We start from the raw sequence: 25,460 nt of genomic DNA, 5'->3' as shown, positions 1-25,460 counted from the left end.
TTCTTTTATTTTGCAGCCCGGACGGGATAACATGAAAAAAGTGTGCACTGGAGTACTCCTTTAATTTCTTTCTTGGCCAAAGTTCATTTATGCAGCTCTCTGACTCTAATACTGGAAAATTCCAGTTCTTTGCATCTTCCTCAAATGTTTTGACTTCCATCTTGGGCCTTCTGGCATTGATCCAAGGTTATTCAATCACGAGCAGATTGCAAACTCAGGAAAGTGGTGCATAGTTCAACAGATATGTTTTCTTCAGCATTAGAAATGACATATAAATATATCAGTATTAATATATATATTGATCGGCAGTCAGAATCATTTTGATCAACTTGACACTATGTGCAAGTAGATATAGGCATACGTATATAGAACATTATACAAACAAAATGACATAAAGGCTTGGTGACATGACTAATGTGCGGGGCAGCAGGTGTCCATATTCAGAAAATATATTGGGATGATTTTATAATGTAATTTTACATTTTCTCCCTGAGGGTCTATTCACACGTCGGAATTCTGCCTCATATGAAAGCCTAATACACTTCTATGGGATTCCGCACTTGTGTGTCAACGGGGGTGCGGAATCCCATAGAAGTGTACAGTATTAGGCTTTCATTTGAGGTGGAAATTCTGCTGTGTGAATAGACCCTGAATGTGTTCTTGCAGCAGAGGATCCTCCCCATAGAAATCTCCAATGGTCGTCTCCTTGACCGATCCGCTACATAACAGAAGAAACAAAATGACTGAGGACATATTACATCTTACTCTGGAGATTGTCCAGCTGCTCACGGGCGAGGTGAGTTATTCAGGGATTTCTGTATTCATATAAGGACACAATTGGAGGTGGAGGCTCTGATGATGGAGGTGGAGGTTCTGATGATAGGGTATTTACAGCGTATAAGTGTCTCTCCATACCCAGGATTACATAGTAGTGAAGAAGACGTCTGGTGACTGTGTGACCGCTACAAGGCACCCCTACCCGCCAGAAGTATGGAACCACAACCTCTTTATGGAGTCAATGTGTCCCTCACTGAAAAATGAGAAGATCAATCACCAGACCATCCTAAAACTTACCAACAAGATTGTTCAGCTGCTGACTGGAGAGGTGAGTCCTGCTGGGAATGCTGGGATATTATGAAGGACGGTGCCAACAATACCCTATTTGCCAGCATTGTCCTTATTTTTCTTTGAGAGTCCCGGCATATATTTTCACAAATGCAAAAAGGGAGTTAGGGGGAGGGTATTGCTTTGAGTCGTGACCTAAAATGATGTCTGATCTTGGGTGTGATTTGGAGTCTTTATTATGGAATCTTACCCGGAACAGACCCCTTCATTATTTCAGACCCCCTATTTCAAAGACTTACTGAGAGGATAGGCTTACTGGCCCAGATTTATCAAACTGTGTGAGAGAAAAAAAATATACTGATTTAATTTTTTCTCCCTACAACAACCAATCACAGCTCAGCCTTCACTTTACCAGAACTCATTGGCTGAGCTGTGATTGGTCGCTGTGGGAAAATCACTAAATTTTTTTCTCTCTCACACAGTTTGATATATCTGGGCCTCAGTGGATGCATCTGCTCTACTCTCTACACCTTTGGCACTCACTCGCTGTGTCACTTTGTACCTGTTGTTTATACTCATAATTGTCTGGGTGCCCTTCCTGGCGGTCTAGGGGAGAATGTGTGGCCATCAGGTTCCTGAAAAAACCCTGGGTGCATGGGCAGGGTACCAACCGTTAAAGGGGTACTCCGGCCCTAAGATGTCTGATCGCGGGGGTCTCGCTGCTGGGGACCCCCGCAATCTAGCATGCAGCACCCACCTGTGAGCACTGCAGGAAGCGCTGAGGGCTCCAAGTCTTATGCCTCCCGACCACGGGGATGGAGTATCGTGACGTCACGACAACGCCCCCCCATGTGATGTCATGTTCCCCCCCCCCCTCAATGCAAGTCTATGGGAGGGGGCGTGATGGCCTTTAGTAGCTTCGGTGAAAAGGGACATTGAACCTGGAACCTCGCAGGTATCTTTTGGTCCGGAGGCAAAGGGTAAGGTTTTTTGGGGGGGCCTCTCTTCTTTCAGAGAAAGGCTTGCGATAGACCGCATCCTTTGTGCACATTTTCTTTTGTGTAACACGTTTGCACTTTGGGTGATTGAGAGCATGTTCCTCCTAATTCAAAGACTTTATAAAAATTGTATTTAACTGCACTTACTACTAGTTCAGGCTACTAGACCCTTCCTTTCTTACTGTGAGATCCTTAGATGAAGTATGTGGAGCAGTGCTTGCCAAACTGGATATTGCAACACGTTAGTGTGTAGGCGGCAGTCCCCAGGGTGGTCACAGGATCATCCATTTCCACAGAGGCAGCCGCTGATCAGTGTTCTTAAGTGGCTACAACCCTCGCTGCCAGTGCTGCTGCCACTTCAAATCAGTGAACAGTGCTGGCTGCCGGGACAGGAGCAGGAAGATGTATTTTGGCAATGAAGGAGGAGGTCACTTGTCAGACCCTCCAAGTCTGCACCTTAGCCTATTGGAGTGCACTGAGAGACACAGGCCAGGCTAAAAATGGCACAGGGGGTAATTAAGGGGGGTGGGGGAAGGAAGTGGCAATGGAGGTGATGAAATGACATGGATAAAAGTGGCATAATGGCACAGGAGGTGATGAAGTGACACGGGATGATAAAAGGGCACAGAGGGATAGCAGCCACATTATTAATTCTGATAAAGGTATCATGTTGTGCGATTGGTAGTGTGTCCCAAAACTATGCACGTCTGAAAAGGGTGTCACCAGCAAGTTTTGAACGCTCTGATGTGAAAAATATTTTGGGGGGGGGGGGGGAAATCTAGCAAACCCCATGCCATGACGAGTGCCACTGACAAAGCAAAAGTGTTCATAGGAAAAAATATATAAAAATCTAATATGAAGAAAAAGATACAGCTCACCGAAATTTTAATGCAGGTATCCCGCGGGTTGAACTCCAGGTGCACGGGCAGGCACTTGACTGTATACAGTGAGGGCATAGAAAGGAGGTAATGGGGAAAAATCCAAAACAATAAGTCCATCACTTGAGTATAGTATAAAAAACACTTCTTTATTCAATCCATAGAGATAAAATCACAAAAAGGCAGTGCAGATAAAACCACTGACGCGTTTCGTATAACCTTTATCAAGGCATGAAGAAAATAAACCTTAGGTCCGAATAAACTCTCTTCTCCATATATATATATATATATATTAAAAGGGATCTTTATTCAGGTTTGAACCTAATTCATGATGTGCGTTTTTCTATAAAGATTCTAGTATCTCAGTGTGCGTTTCTGTCAGACATTGATGTTGGCTAATGTGAAATATAATCTAATTCTGGATATGTTTTAATTAAGCCAATGTTTTTGTCTGTTCAACTATAACGCACACGCACTACATGCCAATGTGAACTAGGACATGTGTTTTCTTGAGTTCCTTGAAATCTCGTTTTGATATGCCTTTTTTCTGGAATATATTTTGTGCATAATGTGTTCAGCTTAATAATGTAACAAACAATGGATTGAACACTACAACATATGTTAAGTTTTCTGATCCTAATTCAATGTTTATTCATATTATTATTTTTGGGGCACACAGATACATATTTCTCCATGTCTCTGCAGGCACTCAAGAGGTTAAAGGAGAACTCCAGAATATAAAAATTGTTCCCCATACTGCCAGCAGTAAAAAAAAATAAAGATGTACATACTAGGGATCGACCGATCTCAAATTTTTTTTTTTTTTTTTTAGGGCCGATACTCTGTGGAGGTCGATAGCCTATAACTTATATCGGAATATCGGTATAAAAGTTATCGGCTATTTATCTCGCGACCGCACCCCTCCCAGCCAGAGACTGCTGCCCCATTGACTCCCCCGTTTTATAATTACCTGTTCCCGGGGTCCACGTTACTTCTGGCTCTGGCAGCGTCCTCCTGAGCTGTCACTGTGCGCACTGACGGTGACGTCGCGTTGAGGACATAACTCGTCGCTGCGCAGCGCACAGCGTAATACAGGACGCCACAGGAGCCAGGACCCCGGGAACAAGTAATTATAAAACCGGGAATGGGGCAGCGGCGATCTCTGGCCGGGGCGGTGAGGTGAGGGGTGTGGTGGGGGCGGTGCGGGGGCAGAGCATTATTGGATTATTGCCAAGGTAATTGCCGATACCGATAACATCCAAAATCGTGAATATCGGCCGATAATATTGGCCAAACAGATAATCGGTCGACCCCTAGTACATACCTTCCTCTGCTCCCCTGGTTACCGGCCCCGGTCTCCACCACGATCCTCTTCCTGGTTGCTGGTGGTTGGCGAGTAATACTGCACTCAGCCAATCACCGGCCGCAGTGAAGTCCCGACTCGGCTGGTGATAGGCTGAGCGGCAGTGTGACGTTTTCGGCCCCGGCAGCAGGTGCCGGTGTAGTGAAGAATTTTGTGTCTTGAAGTGCTCTCACACTGCCGCTCAGCCTATCGCTGACCGAGTCGGGACTTCACTGCCGCCGATGATTGGCTGAGTGCAGTATGAGCTGCCGACCACCGGCAACCAGTAAGAGGATCACGGCGGAGACCGGAGCCGGTTACCGGAGGCCCCGGGGGAGCGGAGGAAGGTATGTACATCTTTATTTTTTTCACTGCCGGCAGTATGGGGGACAATTTTTATATTCCGGAGTTCTCCTTTAATGTCTCTTTGGTTTTGTGTCGCCGGCTGGTTTACAGGTGTATTTTTTTCTTGTTGATTCTATACGGAGTAGGGTTATTTATTCGTACCTAAGGTTTATTTTCTTCATGCCTTGATAAAGGTTATACGAAACGCGTCGGTGGTTTCATCTGCACTGCTTTTTTGTGATTTTATCTCTATGGATTAAATAAAGAAGTATGTTTTTTTTATTTTTTTATTTTTGTTTTTTTAATACTATCCTGGACTTATCGTTTTGGATTTTTTCCATTACCTCCCTTCTATGCACTCATAAAAATCTAATGTTGGTACCTAGATCAAATGAGGACTGTAACCGTTTGTGTGTATCAGGTTCCTTTAAGGTGTCAGGATGTCACAGTCTATTTCTCTATGGAGGAGTGGGAGTATTTAGAAGGACACAAGGATCAATATGGGGACATCATAATAGAAAATCATCAGCCCCTCACATCACTGGGTAAGAGGAGACTTTCATTGATTGTAAAGGGGAGATCAGTATTGAAAGCCACATAAATTCACATCTCACCTAAAAATGCATTGAGCCACAGTGTCTGTCTCTTCATATAGGGGAGTCCAGTAAGAAACAATTATCACTGAAATGTCCCAGTTCTCCACATTCTCAGGATTATCTAGAGGAAAATCACAATGTCCGACTGAATCATCAGGTAGATGGAGTCGAGTTCTATACAGATCTTACTGATATAATGTTCAATAAGAACGACACCTCTTCTCCAGCAGGTTTCTCATTTTGTTTATTATTTGTTTCACATGTAGAATCCGCATGAAGATCTGATTGATATTAAAGTTGAAGTTATAAAAGAGAAGATGTATATAAAGGGAAGCCAACAGTGTAAGGATGAAGAAATTCATGTAGATGCCAGCCCCGGTAAGTATTCATCACCCATCTTGGGGTCTATTTCTTGCGGAATTTCCCCTCAAATTAAAGCCCATAAACTTCTATGGGATTCCGCACTCCCATTCACACTTCTGAATTTACGCTTGCGGAATTCCCCCTCAAATTAAAGCCCATAGACTTCTATGGGATTCCGCACTCCCATTCACACTTCAAATTAAAGCCCATTGACTTCTATGGGATTCCGCACTCCCATTCACACTTCTGAATTTACGCTTGCGGAATTCCGCTAGTGGAATTCCGCAAGCGTAAATTCAGAAGTGTGAAATAGATTGCGGAATCCCATAGAAGTCAATGGGCTTTAATTTGAGGCGGAATTCCGCAAACGGAAATTCTGCTGTGTGAATAGACCCCTAGGATAGATCATCAGTATCTAAATGTTGTTGGGGGTCGGACACCAAACAACCTGGTGATCAGCTGTTTGCCAGAGCCATGACAGTCAGAATACACAGTGAGCGTTGCCTGAAGAAGACAGTTCATTACCTTGTATATTGGCTCGGTTGGTTGAAGCTGCAGATTTTATTTTGCAAATTTCAATGTAAACTAAATGGCATCCAAGGAGAGTTTAATAAACTAATATGGAGCGCCAGTAGTATATATAGGATAGGAGTCGTTGGACGCTACTTTACAAAACATCATACAATTAAAGGGGTTGTCCAGGATCAGAAAAACTGAGCTGATTACTTCCAACAACAGCACCACACCTATCCTCAAGTTGTGTGTGTGTGTGTGGTATTGCAGCTGAGTTCCATTGAATTGAAGTAGTCAAGTTGTAATACCACATATAACCTGAGGACAGGTGTGGTGGTGGTTTTGGAATAATAATTTTTTTTTTTTTTTTATAAAATTTTATGCAATATAGCATATTGTTTATCAACAGTACTGCCAAGTTCACAAAAAAAAAAAGCTTTTAAAGGGGTACTCTGATGGATCCTTTTTTATTTTTTATCAACTGGTGCCAAAAAGTTTAAATGATTTTGTAATTTACATCTAATTAAAAATCGTAATACTTCCAGTAATTATCAGCTGCTGTATGCTACAGAGAAAGTTGTATAGTTATTTCTAGTCTGACCACAGTGTTCTCTGCTGACACCTCTATCCGTGTCAGGAACTGTCAAGAGTAAGAGTAAGAGCAAATCCCAATAGCAAAGCTCACCTGCTCTGGACAGTTCCTGACACGGACAGAGGTGTTAGCAGAGAGCACTGTGGTCAGACTGAAAATAGCATCCCCACTACCTCTGGAGCATACAGCAGCTGATACATACTGGAAGGATTAAGATTTTTAAATAGAAGTCATTTACAAATCTGTAACTTTTTGGCACCAGTTGGTGGGGGGGAATTATAATAATGAAGAAAAAAATTTCACCGAAGTGCCTAATTTCAAACCTTAAAGGGGTATTCCAGGCAAAAACTTTTTTTTATATATGAACTGGCTCCGGAAAGTTAAACAGATTTGTAAATTACTTCTATTAAAAAATCTTAATCCTTCCAATAGTTATTAGCTTCTGAAGTTTTCTGTCTAACTGCTCAATGATGATGTCACGTCCCGGGAGCTGTGCATGATGGGAGAATATCCCCATAGGAACTGCACAGCTCCCGGGATGTGAGTCATCAGAGAGCAGTTAGACAGAAAACAACAACTCAACTTCAGAAGCTAATAACTATTGCAAGGATTAAGATTTTTTAATAGAAGCAATTTACAAATCTGTTTAACTTTCCAGAGCCAGTTGATATATAAAAAAAAAAAAAATTTGGGCCTGGAATACCCCTTTAAACCTAATCTCAAATAGATTCTAATTATTGATTTACAGAACCAGCATATCTCCCTACATTGACTATCTTCTCTAAATATTTTTCCATGTCTGTTTTACATGTGTAGTGTTCACATTTGTTCTCTTATCCTAACATATATTATTAATCTAATTCTATATCTAGCAGATGACTGTACTAATCTCTCAGAGGAACATCTCTTATTTCCGTATTATGAAGCAGAACTTAATGATATTCCTCACCAATTATCAGAAAACTCTATTATCCCAAATGTAACCTCAGTCCTTCACAGCAGAGATCTGTCATATGATACATCTGATCACAAGAAACCTCCATCTGATCCACCACAAACTGTAAAACAAGTTTTAACTCGCAGAGAGGATAAATTATTTACATGTTCTGAATGCGGTAGACATTATAAAACTTTCTCCAATCTTTCCATGCACATGAGAATGCACAGAAACGAGAGACCATTTGCCTGTTTGGAATGTGGGAAACGTTTTACCAAGAAATCAGTTCTTGTTGATCATCACAAAGTTCATACAGGAGAGAAGCCGTATTCATGTACAGAGTGTGGGAAAAGATTTACTAAGAAATCAGCTGTTGTTGAACACCAGAGAAGTCACACAGGAGAGAGGCCATTTTCATGTTTGGAATGTGGGAAATGTTTCTCAAGGAAATCAGTTCTTGTTGAACATCAGAGAATTCACACAGGGGAGAAGCCATTTTCATGTTCAGAATGTGGAAAATGTTTTATGGCTAAACATCATCTTGAGAGACATCAAATAACTCACACAGGTGAGAAACCATTTTCTTGTTCAGAATGTGGTAGACGTTTTACCAGGAAATGGCTTCTTGAGAGACATCTTAGAACCCATATAGATAGAAACAGTTTTAATATTCAAAATGGGGAATTGTTTTTAATTCAAAAATAACATTTTCTAAACATCAGAGATGCAAAAAGTCTATGTTTACACTGTAAAACTGGTTTTACAAACTAGGCTTTCTGGTGTTTGAAATGGTTATCCATAGCCATAGATTTTAACTAAATTATTTGGGTATTTTGTGCAATATCAATGAGAAGTTAGAATCGTTTCACCAAATCAAGTTTAACTAATTGACGGTCCATTGTGATGTGTCAGCAGATCAACTGAGCAGGCTCAAAAATAACCTGTTATCAGTTTCATGCTGCCTGAACCACTAAGAGATGCCAGCTGTGTTTATATCTGTGCCAGATGCTCCATTAGGGGCTTCTGTCACATAATCTGTCCAAAAACTAAATAAATATATTTTTTGTCTGCTCAAATGACATACACTACATCAGTGGGGTCTGTTGAGCTTTGTTGGTGTTTGTTGTGCAGCACATATGCCTGCTCTATATATTTATTTTATTTTTTTATAAAAAAATGTTTTCCCCATTTATTTTTCTGTTCACAGCTGGAGCAGAGGAAACATAGCCTCCCTCTGTACAATCATCTATGGATGATTCACTCTGATTTCCTGTGCCTCTTTAAAGGAGTTATACTTAACACAAGCTGGAAACAGGACCAATTAGGACCCAAAGGCAGGGAGAAGCCACCGTGAAGGTGGCCTCTTCCTGTCCTGATTGGTTGATCTCTTCTTATACCCAAATAGAGAGAGATCAAGCAATCAGGGCTGGAGGGTGGGGAGATGCGACCAGAGAACACATGATAATTAGAGCTCTGTTCCTGGCAGCATACAACAAACAGCTTGACTTTCAGTTTGGGCTTCCTGACCACCTCCTGCCAGTGACCTATGCATAAGCCTTTTACAGTGCAGCTAGGGCCATCTAATAGGGATCTAATAAGTAGACCTGCATTCATGCAACCAGTCCTTCAGCAGCATCATGCTTGTCCATGAGTCATAAACAAGAGATGACTCATGGACAAGGCTGCATGAGGAGACACGCCAATCACCTCCCACCACCACAGGGGAAGGACATGATGATTTCTAACATTTCTAAAGAGGTATTTTTATAATAAATATAAAACTAAAATAGAGAAACATAAACATAGCCACACATCCACAATTTGTATTTTGATCTACTTGCTTCTCAGCATAAATTCAAAAACTCACAGGTTGTTAGTATACATTTTGATCAAAAAGTACAAGTCCACTCGCCACGTCAAGGCCACCTAGTCAGAGCGGGTCCCTAACCTAACACTGGCGTAGCACCGAGTGATGACCACTGCCTCCGAGACACCACACCCACAGGGGGTTATTTATATTTTATATTTATTTGTATTGCTATGTGTGCTATAATCTTGTTATATTGATGATTCACAGTATATGATTTATTAAAATTATATTATAAAAATTACCTCCCGTCTTGTTATGCCTTATTATTGCAGTGTAACCCTCCAATGTCTGTCAGGCAATAAAATAATATATTATTTTGAAGGTGTTTTAGATTTATTCAAATAATTAAAAAGAAATTCTGTTTTCACTCAGGCCTCTGGAACAGAAGAAGTTTAGGGGTTGTTCCTCTCATTACATCTAGGATACAGCTTTTAAAATAGCACTTTATAATAAACTTTTTTAAATAGATCTAGAATAGGAATATGGAAATTGGTAATATTTTTTTGATCTACCAGTGACTTCTACAGTATTAAAAGAAAAAGAAAAAAAAACAATACTAGCCAGTCCAAAATTTTTTGACTTTTGGGTTTTTTACACTGCCTGTGTCTTTTATTTATTTATTTATTTATTTATTTTAAATGGGCTGCTTAAAGGGGTACTCCGATGGAAAACAATTTTTTTAAAATCAACTGGTGCCAGAAAGTTATACAGATTTGTAAATTACTTTAACCCTTAAAGGGGTATTCCAGGAATTTTTTTTTATTTGACTATGCTACAGGGGCTGTAAAGTTAGTGTAGTTCATAATATAGTGTCTGTACCTGTGTGTGACGGTTTTCTCACAATTCTTCTGTGATTTTAACTCCAATATTTATTTACAAAAATGACTCTCAGATTTTTCACAGCTTGCAATGCGGCTGAGACCTGACTCACTAGTCAGCTGATGACAGGGAGCCTGTCTGCTTCAATGGGTGGAGAGAGCAATCGGCAACTAATGCAACAGCTGTAGGCACCCTGATTGAGAACCACAGGTCTTTTGAATGGATGCAGCTAATTTATGTTTCAATGGGTGGAATGGCTGATGTGTGGGAGGGAGTAAAATGGAATTGTGGGATTTGTAGTAAAAAAAAAAAAAAAAAAAAAAAAGTCAAAACGGAAATACCAGTTCACAAACAGCTAGCCACAGTGTTATGGTAATCTCACAACATAGCCATTTAGCCCCAAGACAAGTGCAGATCCTTCTTAAGCATGGGCATTACTGTCTGCCAGGCACGTACTAAAATCACCTTATGGTGGAGAACCCCTTTAAGGACCAAGCCCATTTTGGCCTTAAGGACTAGGCCAGACCAATTTAAATTTTTTTTTTTTTTTTTTTTCCTCCTCGCCTTCTAAAAATCATAACTCTTTTATATTTTCATCCACAGACCCATATGAGGACTTGTTTTTTGCATCACCAATTTTACTTTATAATGACATCACTCATTTTCCATACAATGTATGGCGCAACCAAAAAAATATTAATTATGTGGGGAAATTGAAAAGAAAACCGCAATTTAGAAAATTTTGGAAGGTTTTAGTTTCAAGCTGTACACTTTAAGGTAAAAATGACATGTTTTCTTTATTCTGTGGGTCAATACGATTAAAATGATACCAGTGTTCTATGCTTTTTATAATTGTACCATTTAAAAAAAATCTTTGCTTTAAAAAAAGTATTTTAACAAAATTTAGTATGTTTTGAATTTGCCCTATTTTGACCACCTATAACTTTTCTCATTTGTACAGGTATGAGGGCAAATTTTTTCGGTACCACTTTTGCTTATATTTAACTTTTTATAAAAAAAAAGTTTTCAATATAAAATCTGACAAAAAAAAGCAGCAATTCTGGACTTTTTTTTTTTTTTTTTTTTTTTCCCGATTATGCCGTTCACCATACAGGATAATTCAGACGTGGCAATACCAAATGCTTCATTAATATTTTTTTTTTTTTAATGCTTTGGTTGGTTTTTTATGCTATGATTTGGGGGTAAAATGGGATGATTCATATTTTTATTGGGGGAGGGAATTTTAAGTTGTAAATTTTAATTTGTAAATATTTTTTTTTTTTTTTTTTTTACACTTTAATAGTCACCATAGGGGACTATTTATAGCAATCACTTGATTGCTAATACTGTCCAGTACTATGCATAGGGCAAAGCACTGATTAGTGTTATCGGCAATCTTCTGCTCTGGTCTGCTCAATCTCACACCAGAGCAAAAGTACTAAGGCTGGAGGCAGGTGAGGGGACCACGGCCGCCATGCTGGATGCTTGCAGTGTAACACTACTGGCATTCAGATGCCTGCCGGGCAACACAGCCATTACTTGTACGCCTGTGGGGGCACTCAGATGCCTGGGGTGACAATCTGATGACTGCAGTGGCACTAGGACATCTTTGGGGGTAACACAGCCAGGACAAGCTTGCACTCGGGCGCCTAGAGTGGCAACACAACTGACACTAGCATTGCCTGTGGTAGCACAAGGACATTTGCAATAATACTCAGATTCTTGCGGTGGCAACAAATCCGAGATTCAGTCACACTCTGAGATAACGGAGCTGAGCTTCAGGCGCCTGCGGGGGCAACACAGCTGGCGCACAATGACATGTGAGAGGTTTTTGAAAGTGACCCTACAGATGAATCCCCATAGATGCAGCACTGATGAGGACATTTGAAGACCTTTTGTTGCCAAAAACTAGGTAATAGTGGAGCCCAGATATTTTGTACAATTACATTTACTGCAGGCCTGTGTCTTGGTCACATTTAGGCAGTAATTAATAATCCAACCTTGAGACCATGCCACATATGACAGTCTATATAAAATTAAGTCCTTGGTCATTTTGGCATAGCCACCAAATGGGGTCAGTTCTCTGGGATTTACACTGTGCTGTTAATTTTGGGCCTCACAGTGCAGCACTTAATAACACTCCACCAGTGCTAAACCAATGCCACAATGCAGCACAAAATACTTACTGCCAACATTGCTATGCAATGGCCAGTATTTATCCAACCAATCCTCCAACTCCCGGAATGTTGCACCATAACCTATACCAATGTTTCCCAAGCAGAGTGCCTCCAGCTGTTGCAAAACTACAACTCCCAGCATGCCCGGACAGCCAATGGCTGTCCGGGCATGCAGGGATTTGTAGCTTTGCAAAGGCTGGAGGCACCCCTGGTTGGGAAACACTGACCTATACTATATAGTCCAACATGCTGGGAGTTGTAGTTTTCGTTTGGGCAGCTGCTTAGTCACAGGCTGTATCAAGGCATGCTGGGAGTAACTAACTGCAACTCCTGAATTTGCTTTAAAAAAAAAGCGATCAAAAAGTCACATCAAAACAAAAATGGTACAGTTCTAAACTACAGATCGGGGTGCAAAAAATGAGCCCTCATACAGGCCCGTATAAGGAGAAATAAAAAAGTTAATAGGGGTAGATATAGGAAAACATTTCCCCACATGTGTATCCTGTGACATCACGCATATATAATGAATTATGCAAATCAACATGGCCGGTATTCTTTTATCAGTTCAGTTTCTGAGCCTCACAGTTAAAGAATATGCAGTTTTATAGTGTGTTAGGGGACAGATGTCTTATGTTATAAAAGATTGTGAATACACTGTTTTGCTGTCATTGCTCATAACCCCCTGATGACGATGCAGTAGCAGCAAAACATGCAAAGAGGGAAAAGTGATTGTGATTTTAACCCAGCTGGTTTATTTGCTCAGGTTTATTGAGCACTGCAGCCTCAATATACAAAGGAGTGAATTTCCAGATATGTTATAAAAACCAATATCAGCAGCATTTTTCTTCAAATTTTTCCACAGGGTGTTTTATTAGTATGTTATATTAACAGTTAAGTTTTAGGGGAGGGAACCATAGGAGGGTTTTTTTGTTTGTTGTTTTTTTTCACCTGGGCTGAGGTCTGTGGTTTTGGTGTATTATGTCACTTATGTGTTAACACAATAACACAATTTCCACTCCACAGTTTTGGAACCAAAATCTGAAGTGGATCCATAAGTCTAGGTTACCATTTGGTTTTTTTTAACACCCAAAAAAGCCAGAAAAAATGCCAGAAAAACTGCCACAGCTTTTTCCTGCAGACTGACAGGACTCCCTGCTCCTATAGGCCCTTTGGGCGGTATACAAAATATACAGCTATCTATATAGTGTATACAGAAGCCGACGTCCACTTACCTCCCTTGCTCCTGTCCCGGCCGGGTCCGTGTAGCTCTGTCCCTAGTGATGATATCATTAGGGGGGGGGGGGGGGGGAGTTACAGACGAGAGCCAGGCTAGGAAGGGTCTGAAGCTCTGTTCACATTGTCCGTTTTGTATAATGTGAACAGATCCTTCTGCCAGTGGCTTCCCAGACAGGGAGACTCCAGCTGTTGCTAAATTACAACTCCCAGCATGCCCAGAGCCAAAGGCTGTCTGGGCATGCTGGGAGTTTTAGTTTTGCAACAATTGGAGGCTCCCTGTTTGGGTAGACATTGCATTATGGGCGCTCTCCCCAGGGGACAGCACCAAACTAATTTTTTGTATTTCTTTTTTCTTGTTTCAGATCCGTTTATGCAGAGGATTACTGCGGATGAACTGGATTTTTTTTTTTTTTTTTTATAAAATGGTTAACGAGGGCTGTGGGGAACAGTTTTTTTAAAATCATTTTTCAAATGTGTCTTTTTTAAATGAATTTTCAGGCTTAGTAGTGGAAGCCGGTCTTATTGACAGAATCCATTACTAAGCCAGGGCTTAGCGTTAGCCCCAAAAACAGCTTGCGCTAACCCCCAATTATTACCCTGGTACCCACTGCCACAGGGGTGCCAAGAAGAGCTGGTACCAACAAGCCCGGTGCGTCAAAAATGGCGCTGCTTGGTTGGTATCTGGCCGAGAATGGAAATATGGGGAACCCTATGCATTTTTTATTATTTATTTAAAAAAAAAAACTCATAGGATTCCCCGTCTTTTTATTCTCAGTAAGATAGCGACCAAGCAGCAACAGCCTGACATTACCAAGGTGGGCGAGGACCATTGTTACTGGCCCTCCCCAGCCTAAATAATGCCAGCCTGTTACCACCTAGGCCCAGGAGTGCCATATTTGATGCTCCGGGCCTGTTGGTACCGGCTCTTCCTGGCACCCCTGTGGCTGTGGGTATGGGGTAATAATTGGGGGTTAGCACTAGCTGTTTTTGGGGCCAATGCTAAGCTCTGGCTTAGTAATGGATTCCCTCAATAAGACCGGCTTCCACTACTAAGCCTGAAAATTATTTTATTTAAAAAAAAACACTCCCCCACAGCCCTCGTTAACCATTTTATTAAAATTTTAAAAATCCAGTTCATCCGCCGTAATCCATCGAATCCGCAGTTTTTCCTCTGCATACATGGATCTGAAACGAGAAGAAAAAATATTGGTTAGTACATTTTTGGCGCTGTCCCCTGGGGAGAGCGCCCACATTGCAATGTCTTCCCAAACAGGGAGCCTCCAATTGTTGCAAAACTACAACTCCCAGCATGCCCAGACAGACAAAGGCTGTCTGGGCATGCTGGGAGTTGTAGTTTAGCAATAGCTGGAGTCTCCCTATCTGGGAAGACACTACCAGAAGGGTCTGTTCACAATATACAAAACGGACAATGTGAACAGAGCCTTAAACCCTTACCAGCCTGGTTCCCGTCTGAAGCTCCGCCCCCTAATGACGTCATCACTAGGGGGCGTGGTGCTACACAGACCCAGCCGGGACTGGAGGGAAGTAAGTGGACTTCGTCTTCTGTATACACTATATACAGTTATCTATAGATGGCTGTATATACTGTATACCGCCCAAAGGGTTAACCTACACTGTCCAGCAGTGTAAGTTAACTCTTTCCTTGCTGGACTGGTGCATAGCGCTCAGCTCATCAAGGGGTTAAGTGAGCCAGCAATGAGTATACTGTATACACATTGCAGGCTCACTGTAAGTTCTTGCTGGGCAGTAGATATACGATGTATACCTACGGCTCAGCGTCAGCTGTTCTCCCGGCTCTGTAGCGTGAGCACAGCTGATCCCGACATTCACTTCAGGAGGATCGCAGCAGGTGTCAGGATAATTGACATCCGCTGTGATCTGTCCCTTACTGCAGGTACCACTTCTCCCAACATAGAGCACACTCTGCTGAGAGCTGTAGTATCTGCATTAATAGACAGATCACAGCAAGTGTAACTCCTGACATCCGCTGTGATCCTCCTGTATAATGTATAGATGCGGCTGCTCTTCTATGGTCCCCTGCACTGACGTATATATACACCTATTCATATTTTCCCACAGAGTTGTGATTGGCTGGAACCATCTGGCCAATCACAGCTCTCTGCGGGAAATATGAATAGGTGTGTATATATATATATATATATATATATATATATATATATATACAGCAGTGCAGGGGACCATAGAAGAGCGGCCGGCCGCATCTATACATTATACAGGCAGATCGCAAGGGGCGATCTGTCAATTAGTGCAGGTACTACTACTCCCATCATGGAACAGTGTGTTTCATGCTGGGAGTAGTAGTACTACCTAAAAATAAAAAGACACACACTACATTTCTATTATTGTCGGCTACATTTTTAGGTCCCTGCCCGCCCCCATGAATTGATCCCTGTTTAAAAATTAACTTTTTTTTAATAAAAAAGAAACATTTTGTTAAATACAGTAGTGATGGAAAAAATTGTATCTTAAAAAAAAAAAAATTTAATGGTACCCTACGAAATTTTAATAAAAAAAGTATTTCCATCACTTTTTTGGATCACTAAAGTCCAAAAAAGAATAAAAACCCGCCTGAAAAAATGCTAAAGTTAAAACCCACATGGCGTTTTTTCACTCCCATAGGCTTCTATGGGAGGAAAACTCCAAGATTTTCCAGAAAAAACACCAATGTCTCGACAAGAGGTCTTTTTAAAAACTGCTCAAAAACGCCAAAAGAATAAAAAAAAAAAAATGCCAAACTGAAAAACGCCAAGGGGATTTGACATTTTGCAGTTCCCTATTGACTTGCATCTAACATCTGGCCACAGCCTTTTTCCCCAAAAAAACACCATGTGGCAAAATGGTCGTTTTTATAAAAAAAACAAAACAAAAAAAAAAGTGGAAACCTAGCCTTAGGGAGAAGTTTATGTCCTTAGCCTTAGGACTTCATGATAAACACGCTGCATTAGGAGAGCCACATCAAAGATGAAGAAGGAATCAAGATGGCAGACGACCTACACATGAAACATCATCTAATAAAAGGTATACACAAGGCCTGCACAAGAGCCTCTACAATTGTATATAATAACAACCTTTGCTACACTTAATAATTATATATCACTGACTTGCTTAGTATTAGTACTTGCTTAGGGTTGGCAATAGTACATGCAATTGTATATATAATAATAATAATAACAACCTATGCTGCACTAAATAACAAAAAAAATTATATATAGCTGGCTTGCTTAATATTATTACTTGCTTAGGGTTGGCAATAGTACATGCACCTTTTGATTAGTGTCCATGCAGTGTCACACTATATGATCCCCTTAACAACCTTTCCTGGTTATAGGACGCTACACCCCAAAACCAGCACTTTATTATTGCTGCACTGTATTATATTTTTATTTTATTGTTTTTTCCTGCATATGTCTTTGAATGTAATGTATATGTACATTGAATGAAGCAACCTGTCGCAGCAGTGACTTCCTATTACAGCTATAACTCGCAAAGGTTTGTAAAGGCAGATTACAAAGTAGGTGCTTGATTTTTGACAACTGTAACAATGGGGGGGGGGGGGGGGGGATGGGAAACACACCTGAAACTTAACAGATACATATTCAAATGAGTGAAATTAGAGAGTACAATAAGGGTTAAAAGTGACCCTGCAAAGTAAGCTCTGCTCCTGAGGCCGGGTGAAGTACCCTTGTGGTACAAAACGATTCGTCACCTGCTCCACGCTGCCTTCTCTTCTCCTTCCCCAGTTATCCTGTACCTCATATATTTTTGATATGTTGTTATAGGGTATCCTGAAGCTGTCAAGTGGTGAGTTGCTCCGTTTCACTTCATTCTTCTTAGGTAATGGATATTGACTGCACACGGACTATAAATGTGAGCACCACCAGAACCGGCTAGACACACCGTCTGAACACTGCACATTGTAGACGAGCCCATTGGATATGGTGAATATTTGAGCCGTGCCGGATAAATCTGCCAGAGACTTAAATTAACATATTCGGCTTCATAACGCCCAGATTTTTGTGAAGAGTTGGCGACCATGGGTTTATAATCTTAATTTGGAAACACTGAATTACATTCTTTATGTTAGAGTTGAGTCGTATTAGAGGATACCCCTGTTGTGTGATGCTCATGCTTAGTAGGTAGAAGCACGGCATAGTGACAAGACTAAAAGAGGAAACATCCTTGAATACCCCATTATTATCCTATTAGTAAATGAATTAATGGATAAATTCTTATTTTACTTGTAGTTATCCACAACATCCTTTATGTCTAGAGGAAAGGTGGAAGAGTATTCTTTACTGTAAGAGCAGTGTGAATATGAAACTTCCTGAATGAGGAAATGATCATGGTTAATTCATTAAAAGATGCCACTTTATATTGTTTTGTTTCTGACAATAAATAAATAAAACATAAACAATTTATTTTGTCAGACATATTTGCAACTCATATTTGGTACAGCACCCTTTGAATACTGAGGAACATCAAGTCAGCCACCACTCAAACTTGGATTCCAGAAACTACTAGAAAGAGATACAATTTTAAGTTTAATTAAAATAAAAACAACCAACAGTATTGGGATGGGTCATCTTGAAAAAAACTAAATAATTGAAAATTGTCTTATTCATATGTTTAATGATATAGATGGTCAATATAAAGTAGAACACTTTTAATAAAGGATTGAGGTACATTATCTGTGTGGGATAAATTTGTCAATATAAAAAAACAGGATTATTCACAGTAAAAGCAGTACAATGTCATAATACTCAACTGCAGGTGGTGGTTATGAACATAAATACAATGATTAAAAAGGACTAAACATTTATTATTATACTTAATGGGGGAGATTTATCAAAACCTGTGCAAACGAAAAGTTTCACAGTTGCCATTAGCAACCAATCAGAGTGCTTCTTTCATTTTGCAGAGGCCTTGTTAAAAATGAAAGAAGCGATCTGATTGGTTGCTATGGGCAACTTTTCCTCCAGACAGGTTTTGATAAATCTCCCCCATTATTATTAGACACAGGCATTTTTCCTTTCTATGGGTCCAATAGTTGGATCTTCAACCATTTACCAGTTTAGCACATAAGGAGGACTGGGTGGATACTGGATTTAAATGTCACTATTAGATCCCAAAATTGTTTATTTGTTTTTATTGAGGTAAATTAAAGACCTTTTGTAAAATGGTTGTACTGAATAACTTTTTTTTTTGTGGGATCTGACAGGTGAGCTTTAAAGGAAATCTGTCATCAGTGTCACCTGCACTACAGAAAGGCAGTGCAGGTGACACTGATAACAATGGTACTTACCTTGTCCCGTTTCATGCTGTGGTTCTCTGCAAACCTCTTCAGTATCTTCAGCTCCAGGGCCGACGTGGAGCATGGACGGAGCTTAGTGACATCACCGCTGCTAGCAAACAGCAGCGGTGACGTCCCTAAGCTCTGCCCATGCTCCAAGTCGGCCCTGGAGCTGAACATACCAAATTTCACAATTGCTCCAAGGTACAAGGACCAGAGCACTAAGGTCCCATTAGGGACTGACTACCTAAAACTTAACTTTTATTGTTATTGTTGGTAAAATTAAGACCTGGTGATTAGTGCTGTTAAAATTGACTGACTATGTCTCTATGGTATCCGATTTATTATTGGATATGGAGAAATATGAAAAGCTTCCCACTGACCCCATTGGTCAATATCTAGTGGAGCTGAAGGACCTATTAAACCACGCCAAAAAAAACCAACAAATTTCTACCAATTAATTTAAATATATGTATAATGCACATCCCACACTGGCAACTTTTTATGCCCTTCAAAAAATGCACAAATCCACCAATCCTATACGAGGATGACCGATCGTCTCGGGCAATAATTGTTTGACGGAGGTGGCCAGTATATATGTAGACCAAACATTGGCGCCATTTGTGACATCTTTACCGTCATACTTATGCGACACAAAGGACACTTTGCTCAAATTACAAGATATCAGTCACAGGAACAACTTCACTGGCATCTTTAGATGTCGAGTCACTTTTCAGCAACATTAGGCACTCACTGGGTATCACAGCAGTTTCACATTTTCTTAACACTAGGAGCACGTTCTTTTCGGAACACAATCACTCATCATTGATCTCCTCACATTTGTCCTTACACACAATTATTTTTTGTTTAATGGCACTTTTTATGGCACCGACATGGGGTCTTCTTGTGCACCAAATTACGCTAATTTATTATTAGGGGGGAGGGAAGACACAATTGTTTTTGGTGAATCATCACAACGGTTTACTAGTCACATTATTTTTTGGGGTAGGTATATCAATGATGTCTTTCTTCTTTGGGACGGAGATAAGGCACTTTTTGATGATTTTGTGAGCTTTCTAAACACAAATCACATTCGTATGGTCTTCACCTCAGAGTTTGGTGGCAAGTCAGGAGCCATCCAAACTAAGATCTACAGGAAGCCAACTTCCACAAATGCCCTGTTACACTGGCAAAGTTGGCACCCGCATACTCTTAAAAGCAGTATCCCAGTGGGGCAGTATTTACGCGCACTACTAAATTGTTCGACAGAGGGACAGTTCGATATAGAATGTAAAGATCTATACAGAAGATTTAAACAACGCGACTATCCGAGAAAACATTTTTAAAAAGTCTATTATAGAGCGAAAACAAGTGATAGAAGAGTATTGATCTCGAATATTAGAGAACCAGAAGAATCCAACATTATTCGTTGTATAAGGACCTATGATGGATATACTCACCAAGTCACAGGAATTTAACGTAAATACTGGCACCTACTTACCATGGATAAAGACCTGGTTAAGGTATTGAGGACCAAACCGAACATCACTTATCAGAGAAGGCGCAATTTGAGGGACTATTTAGTTCATAGCCACTTGGATAAGGAAGAATCTGAGGTTTTGGGTGGAGCATCATGCTTACCCAATAGACCCATTGGTTATTTTCCATGTGGGCATTGTTCCTTTTGCCCCATGATCATGAAAACCAAGTCATTTACGAATCCAATTGATGCCCATGTGTCCGAAATTCGTCAGTTTTTAAATTGCAATACCAAAAATATTATATATATTGCTATATTTGACTGTCCAAAAGTCTATGTGGGGAAAACCACCCAACCCTTTAGACAACGAATATCGCAACATCTGAGCACAATCAGAACAGATACTTCAGTATCACGTTATATGCACCTGATGCATAATGGAAATCTCAAAGCTCTCCGCTTTATCGGACTGTGCCAATTAAAACTGAAAAGGCAACATAGACACTCTCCTTCTAAAAGAAGCACAATGGATTCATCGTTTAAATGTATGGCTCCCTCAGGTCTAAATGAGTGTTTCTCGTTCACCGCTTTAATTATAATTATAAGTAGTTAATTTTAAAATATTTTTCATTTATCTACAATAAAAGAAAGGTTGATTATTTGGGATATCCACTCCACATGTCCAAGATAGGCTAGTTAAAATAGAATAATTCTCGTTTCCGGTACATATAGAAGATTAGAGAATTACCGATCCGTGCCTTACATACATCAGAGGCGAATTAGGCAGCATCATCCAAAAATCAAAACTGAAAATTCTCATTCCTATCATCAGATATAATGAAAATACACACACTAAGATTTATTAATAATTCAGCATTTGTAGAAATATATTATAAATATATTAGATGTATATAGGGAATGGTAGCCCCTATTAAACATAACAACACACTGTTGTAGAAATATTGATCTACATTTATACTAACATTTTTATAATATTATTTTCATAATCCTTATACTATATGAACCAAATAATTCTGATAAGAATCATCCTATATGTGCAAATAATAAAAGAATAACCATATTGAATACATTTAATAAGAACATTGGGTAAGAGAGAGCAAGAATGGCTTCCAATTGGCAATATGCAGAGATACACACAGAAATAAATAAAGAAGAACATTTCTGTCATGCGACATCAGTCGCCCGTAGTTATAAGTCCAGGCGCGAAAACCTAAGTCTTGCGCAATGTTTAGAAGAACGCAGCGCAATCAGAATGCGAATAAAGATCGCGGACATGTGCGATCCTACAGATCTTGCGGCAATAGACACGGGCGCAGGCTGATGAACTTGCAAGATATTGCCCGAAGACGGGATTGGGTGAGTAATGGAAACCAGTGGTGTTACCATAACTACATATTGATGCTGCCAAAGGATTGGTGTTTGCAAGGAACAGCTTTATGACACAATAGGCGATACTTTATAAATACCCTGCCCTGACACGTGGTTTGCCTCACATATCCTCCTGATGACGGTGTGGTGACACAAACACGTAGAGGGAGGCAACTTTCTTTGTTTAATCGCGTCCTATATACCTTGAACAATAACTATACCTATGATCGGCAGCAGTACTTAAAAACTGTTAATAGAACAGTGGCATACATTGGCCCTAATATGGAGAGGAGAGTAAGTCGGCTGACACCTCTCCATATATGATAATAATAGTGCTGCTGACTATCAATGATAAAACAATGTATCAGGTATAGGGACATCAATTTTAACAGCACTAATCACCAGGTCTTAATTTTACCAACAATAACAATAAAAGTTAAGTTTTAGGTAGTCAGTCCCTAATGGGACCTTAGTGCTCCGGTTCTTGTACCAATTGTGAATAGGATATAATTTGGTCCCAGACTTACCTGGGTTTTCTTGTGTTTAGAAGATACCAAAGCGGATTGCCAGACAACCACAGCATAGAACAGGACAAGGTAAGTACCATTGTTATCAGTGTCACCTGCACTACCTGTCTGTAGTGCAGGTAACAGTGATGACACATTTCCTTTTATTATAGTCACACCCATGATGGAAGTTTATACGCTTAGACATGAGAATGCTTGAAGAGTCACCATCTTGGAAGCAGAAAATGCTCCCAATCCTGTCTTGGGTAACTCAAATGGATAATTTAGGTTGCCCAAGACACTCAGAACAAGCAACAGATGCTCAAACCTCCAATGTCTTCACTAATTTAAAGTTAAACCCTATAATTTATTTCTGTAATTTCTACCATTTCAAGAAGGAAGCAATAAATCTCTGTTTTATAGGGGGTTGTCCAGTAAAAATGAAATTATCCCCTATCCAAAGGGGATAATTATCTGACCATGAAGGGGGGGGGGGGCTTTGTCCGCCCGCTGTGGATACAGTATACGTAAATTTTTACATTAAACCCTTTAATTCTGTGATCTATGAGGAGCCGGATTATTTCATAAAGGTATTTATTAAGCACAATCTCATCATTATAGACTAGCTACTTCCTTTTCTTTTACAAAATTTAAAATATTATAAAATTCATAAACAAAAAGGGATTTGTACAAATTTTGAAAGTACAAAATAGTTTTATCTAGATAACAATGAATTATACTGAGCGTGGTCATGCAGGAGATATATACCTAGAGCATCACTAGAATTCAGGGAATACAGTCTCTAATACAGTATGAACAGTCTACTCACCCCATGAATTCATTTCCATGGATATCCTCATTGAGTGACTGGAGCATGCTTAGCACATACAGTACAGTAAATCAATCATAAGCATCCTAAATAAAACCTTTAAAAGATTTATTGTATACTACACCTTATAAACTAGCAAAAAAAGCATATTAAAAGGGGTACTCCGCCCCTAGACATTTTATCCCCTATCCAAAGGATGGGGATAAGATGTCAGATCGCCGGGTTCCCGCTGCTGGGGACACCCGGGATCTCGGCTGCGGCACCGCGCTATCATTATTGCACAGAGCAGACTCGCTCCGTGCGTAATGACGGGCAATACAGGGGCCGGAGCATTGTTACATCACTGATCCGCCCCCTCCCATAGACTTGCATTAAGGGGGCGGGCCATGACATCACGAGGGGCGGAGCCGTGACATCATGATGCTCCGGCCCCTGTATCGCTGGTCATTACGCACGGAGCGAGTTTGCTCTGTGCAGTAATGATAGCAGGGTGCCGCAGCCGAGATCCCGGGGATCCCCAGCAGTGGGACCCCGGCGATCTGACATCTTATCCCCTATCCTTAGGATAGGGGATAAGACGTCTAGGGGCGGAGTACCCCTTTAATATCTCTGAGAAGTGATGGAGAAATTGTAACCAAACAGTCATACTATTTCATACTTTCTGAAAATTGCCCCATATTAAACCTCTGAGACAATCTACACATTTTCCTTTAATGTTACTCAAAGAATACCCATTTATGCCAAAATTTTTATTATTTTCTAACCTCTAAGGCTAAGTTTCCACTTGTTTTTTTTTTTGTTTTTTTTACTGGCGGTCTTTGGAAAATTGCAACTGCAGTTTTTGAGCCAAAGTCAGAAATGGATCCATAAGGGAGGAGAAGTATAAGTCCTTCCTATATATTTCCAATTCCTATTGAATACATTTCTGGCTTTCACTCAAAAACTGCACTGGCAGTTTTCCAAAAACGTGGAAACTGGAGGTCTCTGACTGTCCACATTGGACTTTAATTATTTAAAATTGTAGCAGATATCAATTTATTTTGTAAGTCTTTTTATGGTAGGAAATTGGAAAAACAATATAATATTTTACAGATTTTTTCATGTTAAGTTTTTAGGCTTTAAAGGGACATCGCTGTGGCCAGTGATAGGCTGAAGCCCCGTGTGACGTCCTGGGCTAAAGGAAGTAGGAAGCAGACAGCCCGTCCGACTGATCAGCTGTTGCGGAGCTCCGGGGGAACGTAGGAAGGTAAGTGAAAGATTGTTTTCTCTTTTTTTGCAGCCCGGGCAGGATGGAATAGGAATACTCCGCACCGGACATCTCCTTTAACAATAATCTATATACTGTATACAGGCATGGAGAGAAGATACAGATCTTCTGTCTTCTCTGCATGTCTTCAGGTCCACTATGCTAAGGGAAGACCAGTGAGGTCATTACGGCTTCCATAGCATATGCAAAAATGCAGAGGCAGCGTTTCTGCATTTGGGAACACAGTTTTTAATATGAGCCCTGTGCTTGTGGGTATTAACCCCTTAAGTATCAAGCCGATTTTCACCTTAAGGACGGGAGCATTTTTTGAACATCTGACCCTTGTCACTTTAAGCATTAATAACTCTGGGATGCTTTTACTTATGAATTTGATTCCAAGGTTGTTTTTCGTGACATATTCTACTTTAGGTTAGTGGTAAATTCTTGTCGATACTTGCATCATTTATTGGTGGAAAATGTGAAAATGTTGCATTTTTATAACTTTGAAACTCTCTGCTTGTAAGGAAAGTGGACATACCAAATAAATTATACTGTATATTGATTCACATATACAATATGTCTACTTTATGTTTGCATCATAAAGTTGCCATGTTTTTACTTTTTAAAGACATCAGAGGGCTTCGCTTCAAAGTATAGCGGCAATTTTCCAATTTTTCACGTAAATTTCTAAATCTGAATTTTTCAGGGTTCAGTTCAGTTCTGAAGTGAATTTGTTGTGCGCCCGCAGAGCATTTTACGTCCACGTATGGGTTGTTCTGTACTTGGGAGAAATTGTGTTACAAATTTTGGGGGTCTTTTTTCCTTTTACCTCTTATGAAAATGAAAAGTATGGGGCAACACCAGCATGTTAGTGTGTGTAAAAATATTTTTTTTTTTACACTAACAGGCTGGTGTAGACCCCAACTTTACCTTTTCATAAGGGGTAA

The 25,460-nt window shown here is 40.2% G+C and overlaps 1 protein-coding gene across 1 annotated transcript in view; it reads left to right on the top strand.

Annotated features, from left to right (window-relative positions):
* Positions 1-9,740, top strand: part of LOC130283193 (uncharacterized) — a 113,905-nt gene extending 104,165 nt beyond the window's left edge. Inside the window, exons 22-26 of the mRNA XM_056532397.1 lie at positions 920-1,105; positions 5,050-5,173; positions 5,284-5,381; positions 5,491-5,602; positions 7,565-9,740. Of these exons, the coding sequence (XP_056388372.1) occupies positions 920-1,105; positions 5,050-5,173; positions 5,284-5,381; positions 5,491-5,602; positions 7,565-8,334 (1,290 nt within the window). The 3' untranslated portion in view covers positions 8,335-9,740. The remainder of the gene's footprint in view (positions 1-919; positions 1,106-5,049; positions 5,174-5,283; positions 5,382-5,490; positions 5,603-7,564) is intronic.
* Positions 9,741-25,460: the final 15,720 nt, after the last annotated feature.

Source organism: Hyla sarda, chromosome 7 (assembly GCF_029499605.1).
Source record: "Hyla sarda isolate aHylSar1 chromosome 7, aHylSar1.hap1, whole genome shotgun sequence".
Taxonomy (NCBI): domain Eukaryota; kingdom Metazoa; phylum Chordata; class Amphibia; order Anura; family Hylidae; genus Hyla; species Hyla sarda.
This window is presented reverse-complemented; position numbering and strand designations above follow the sequence as displayed.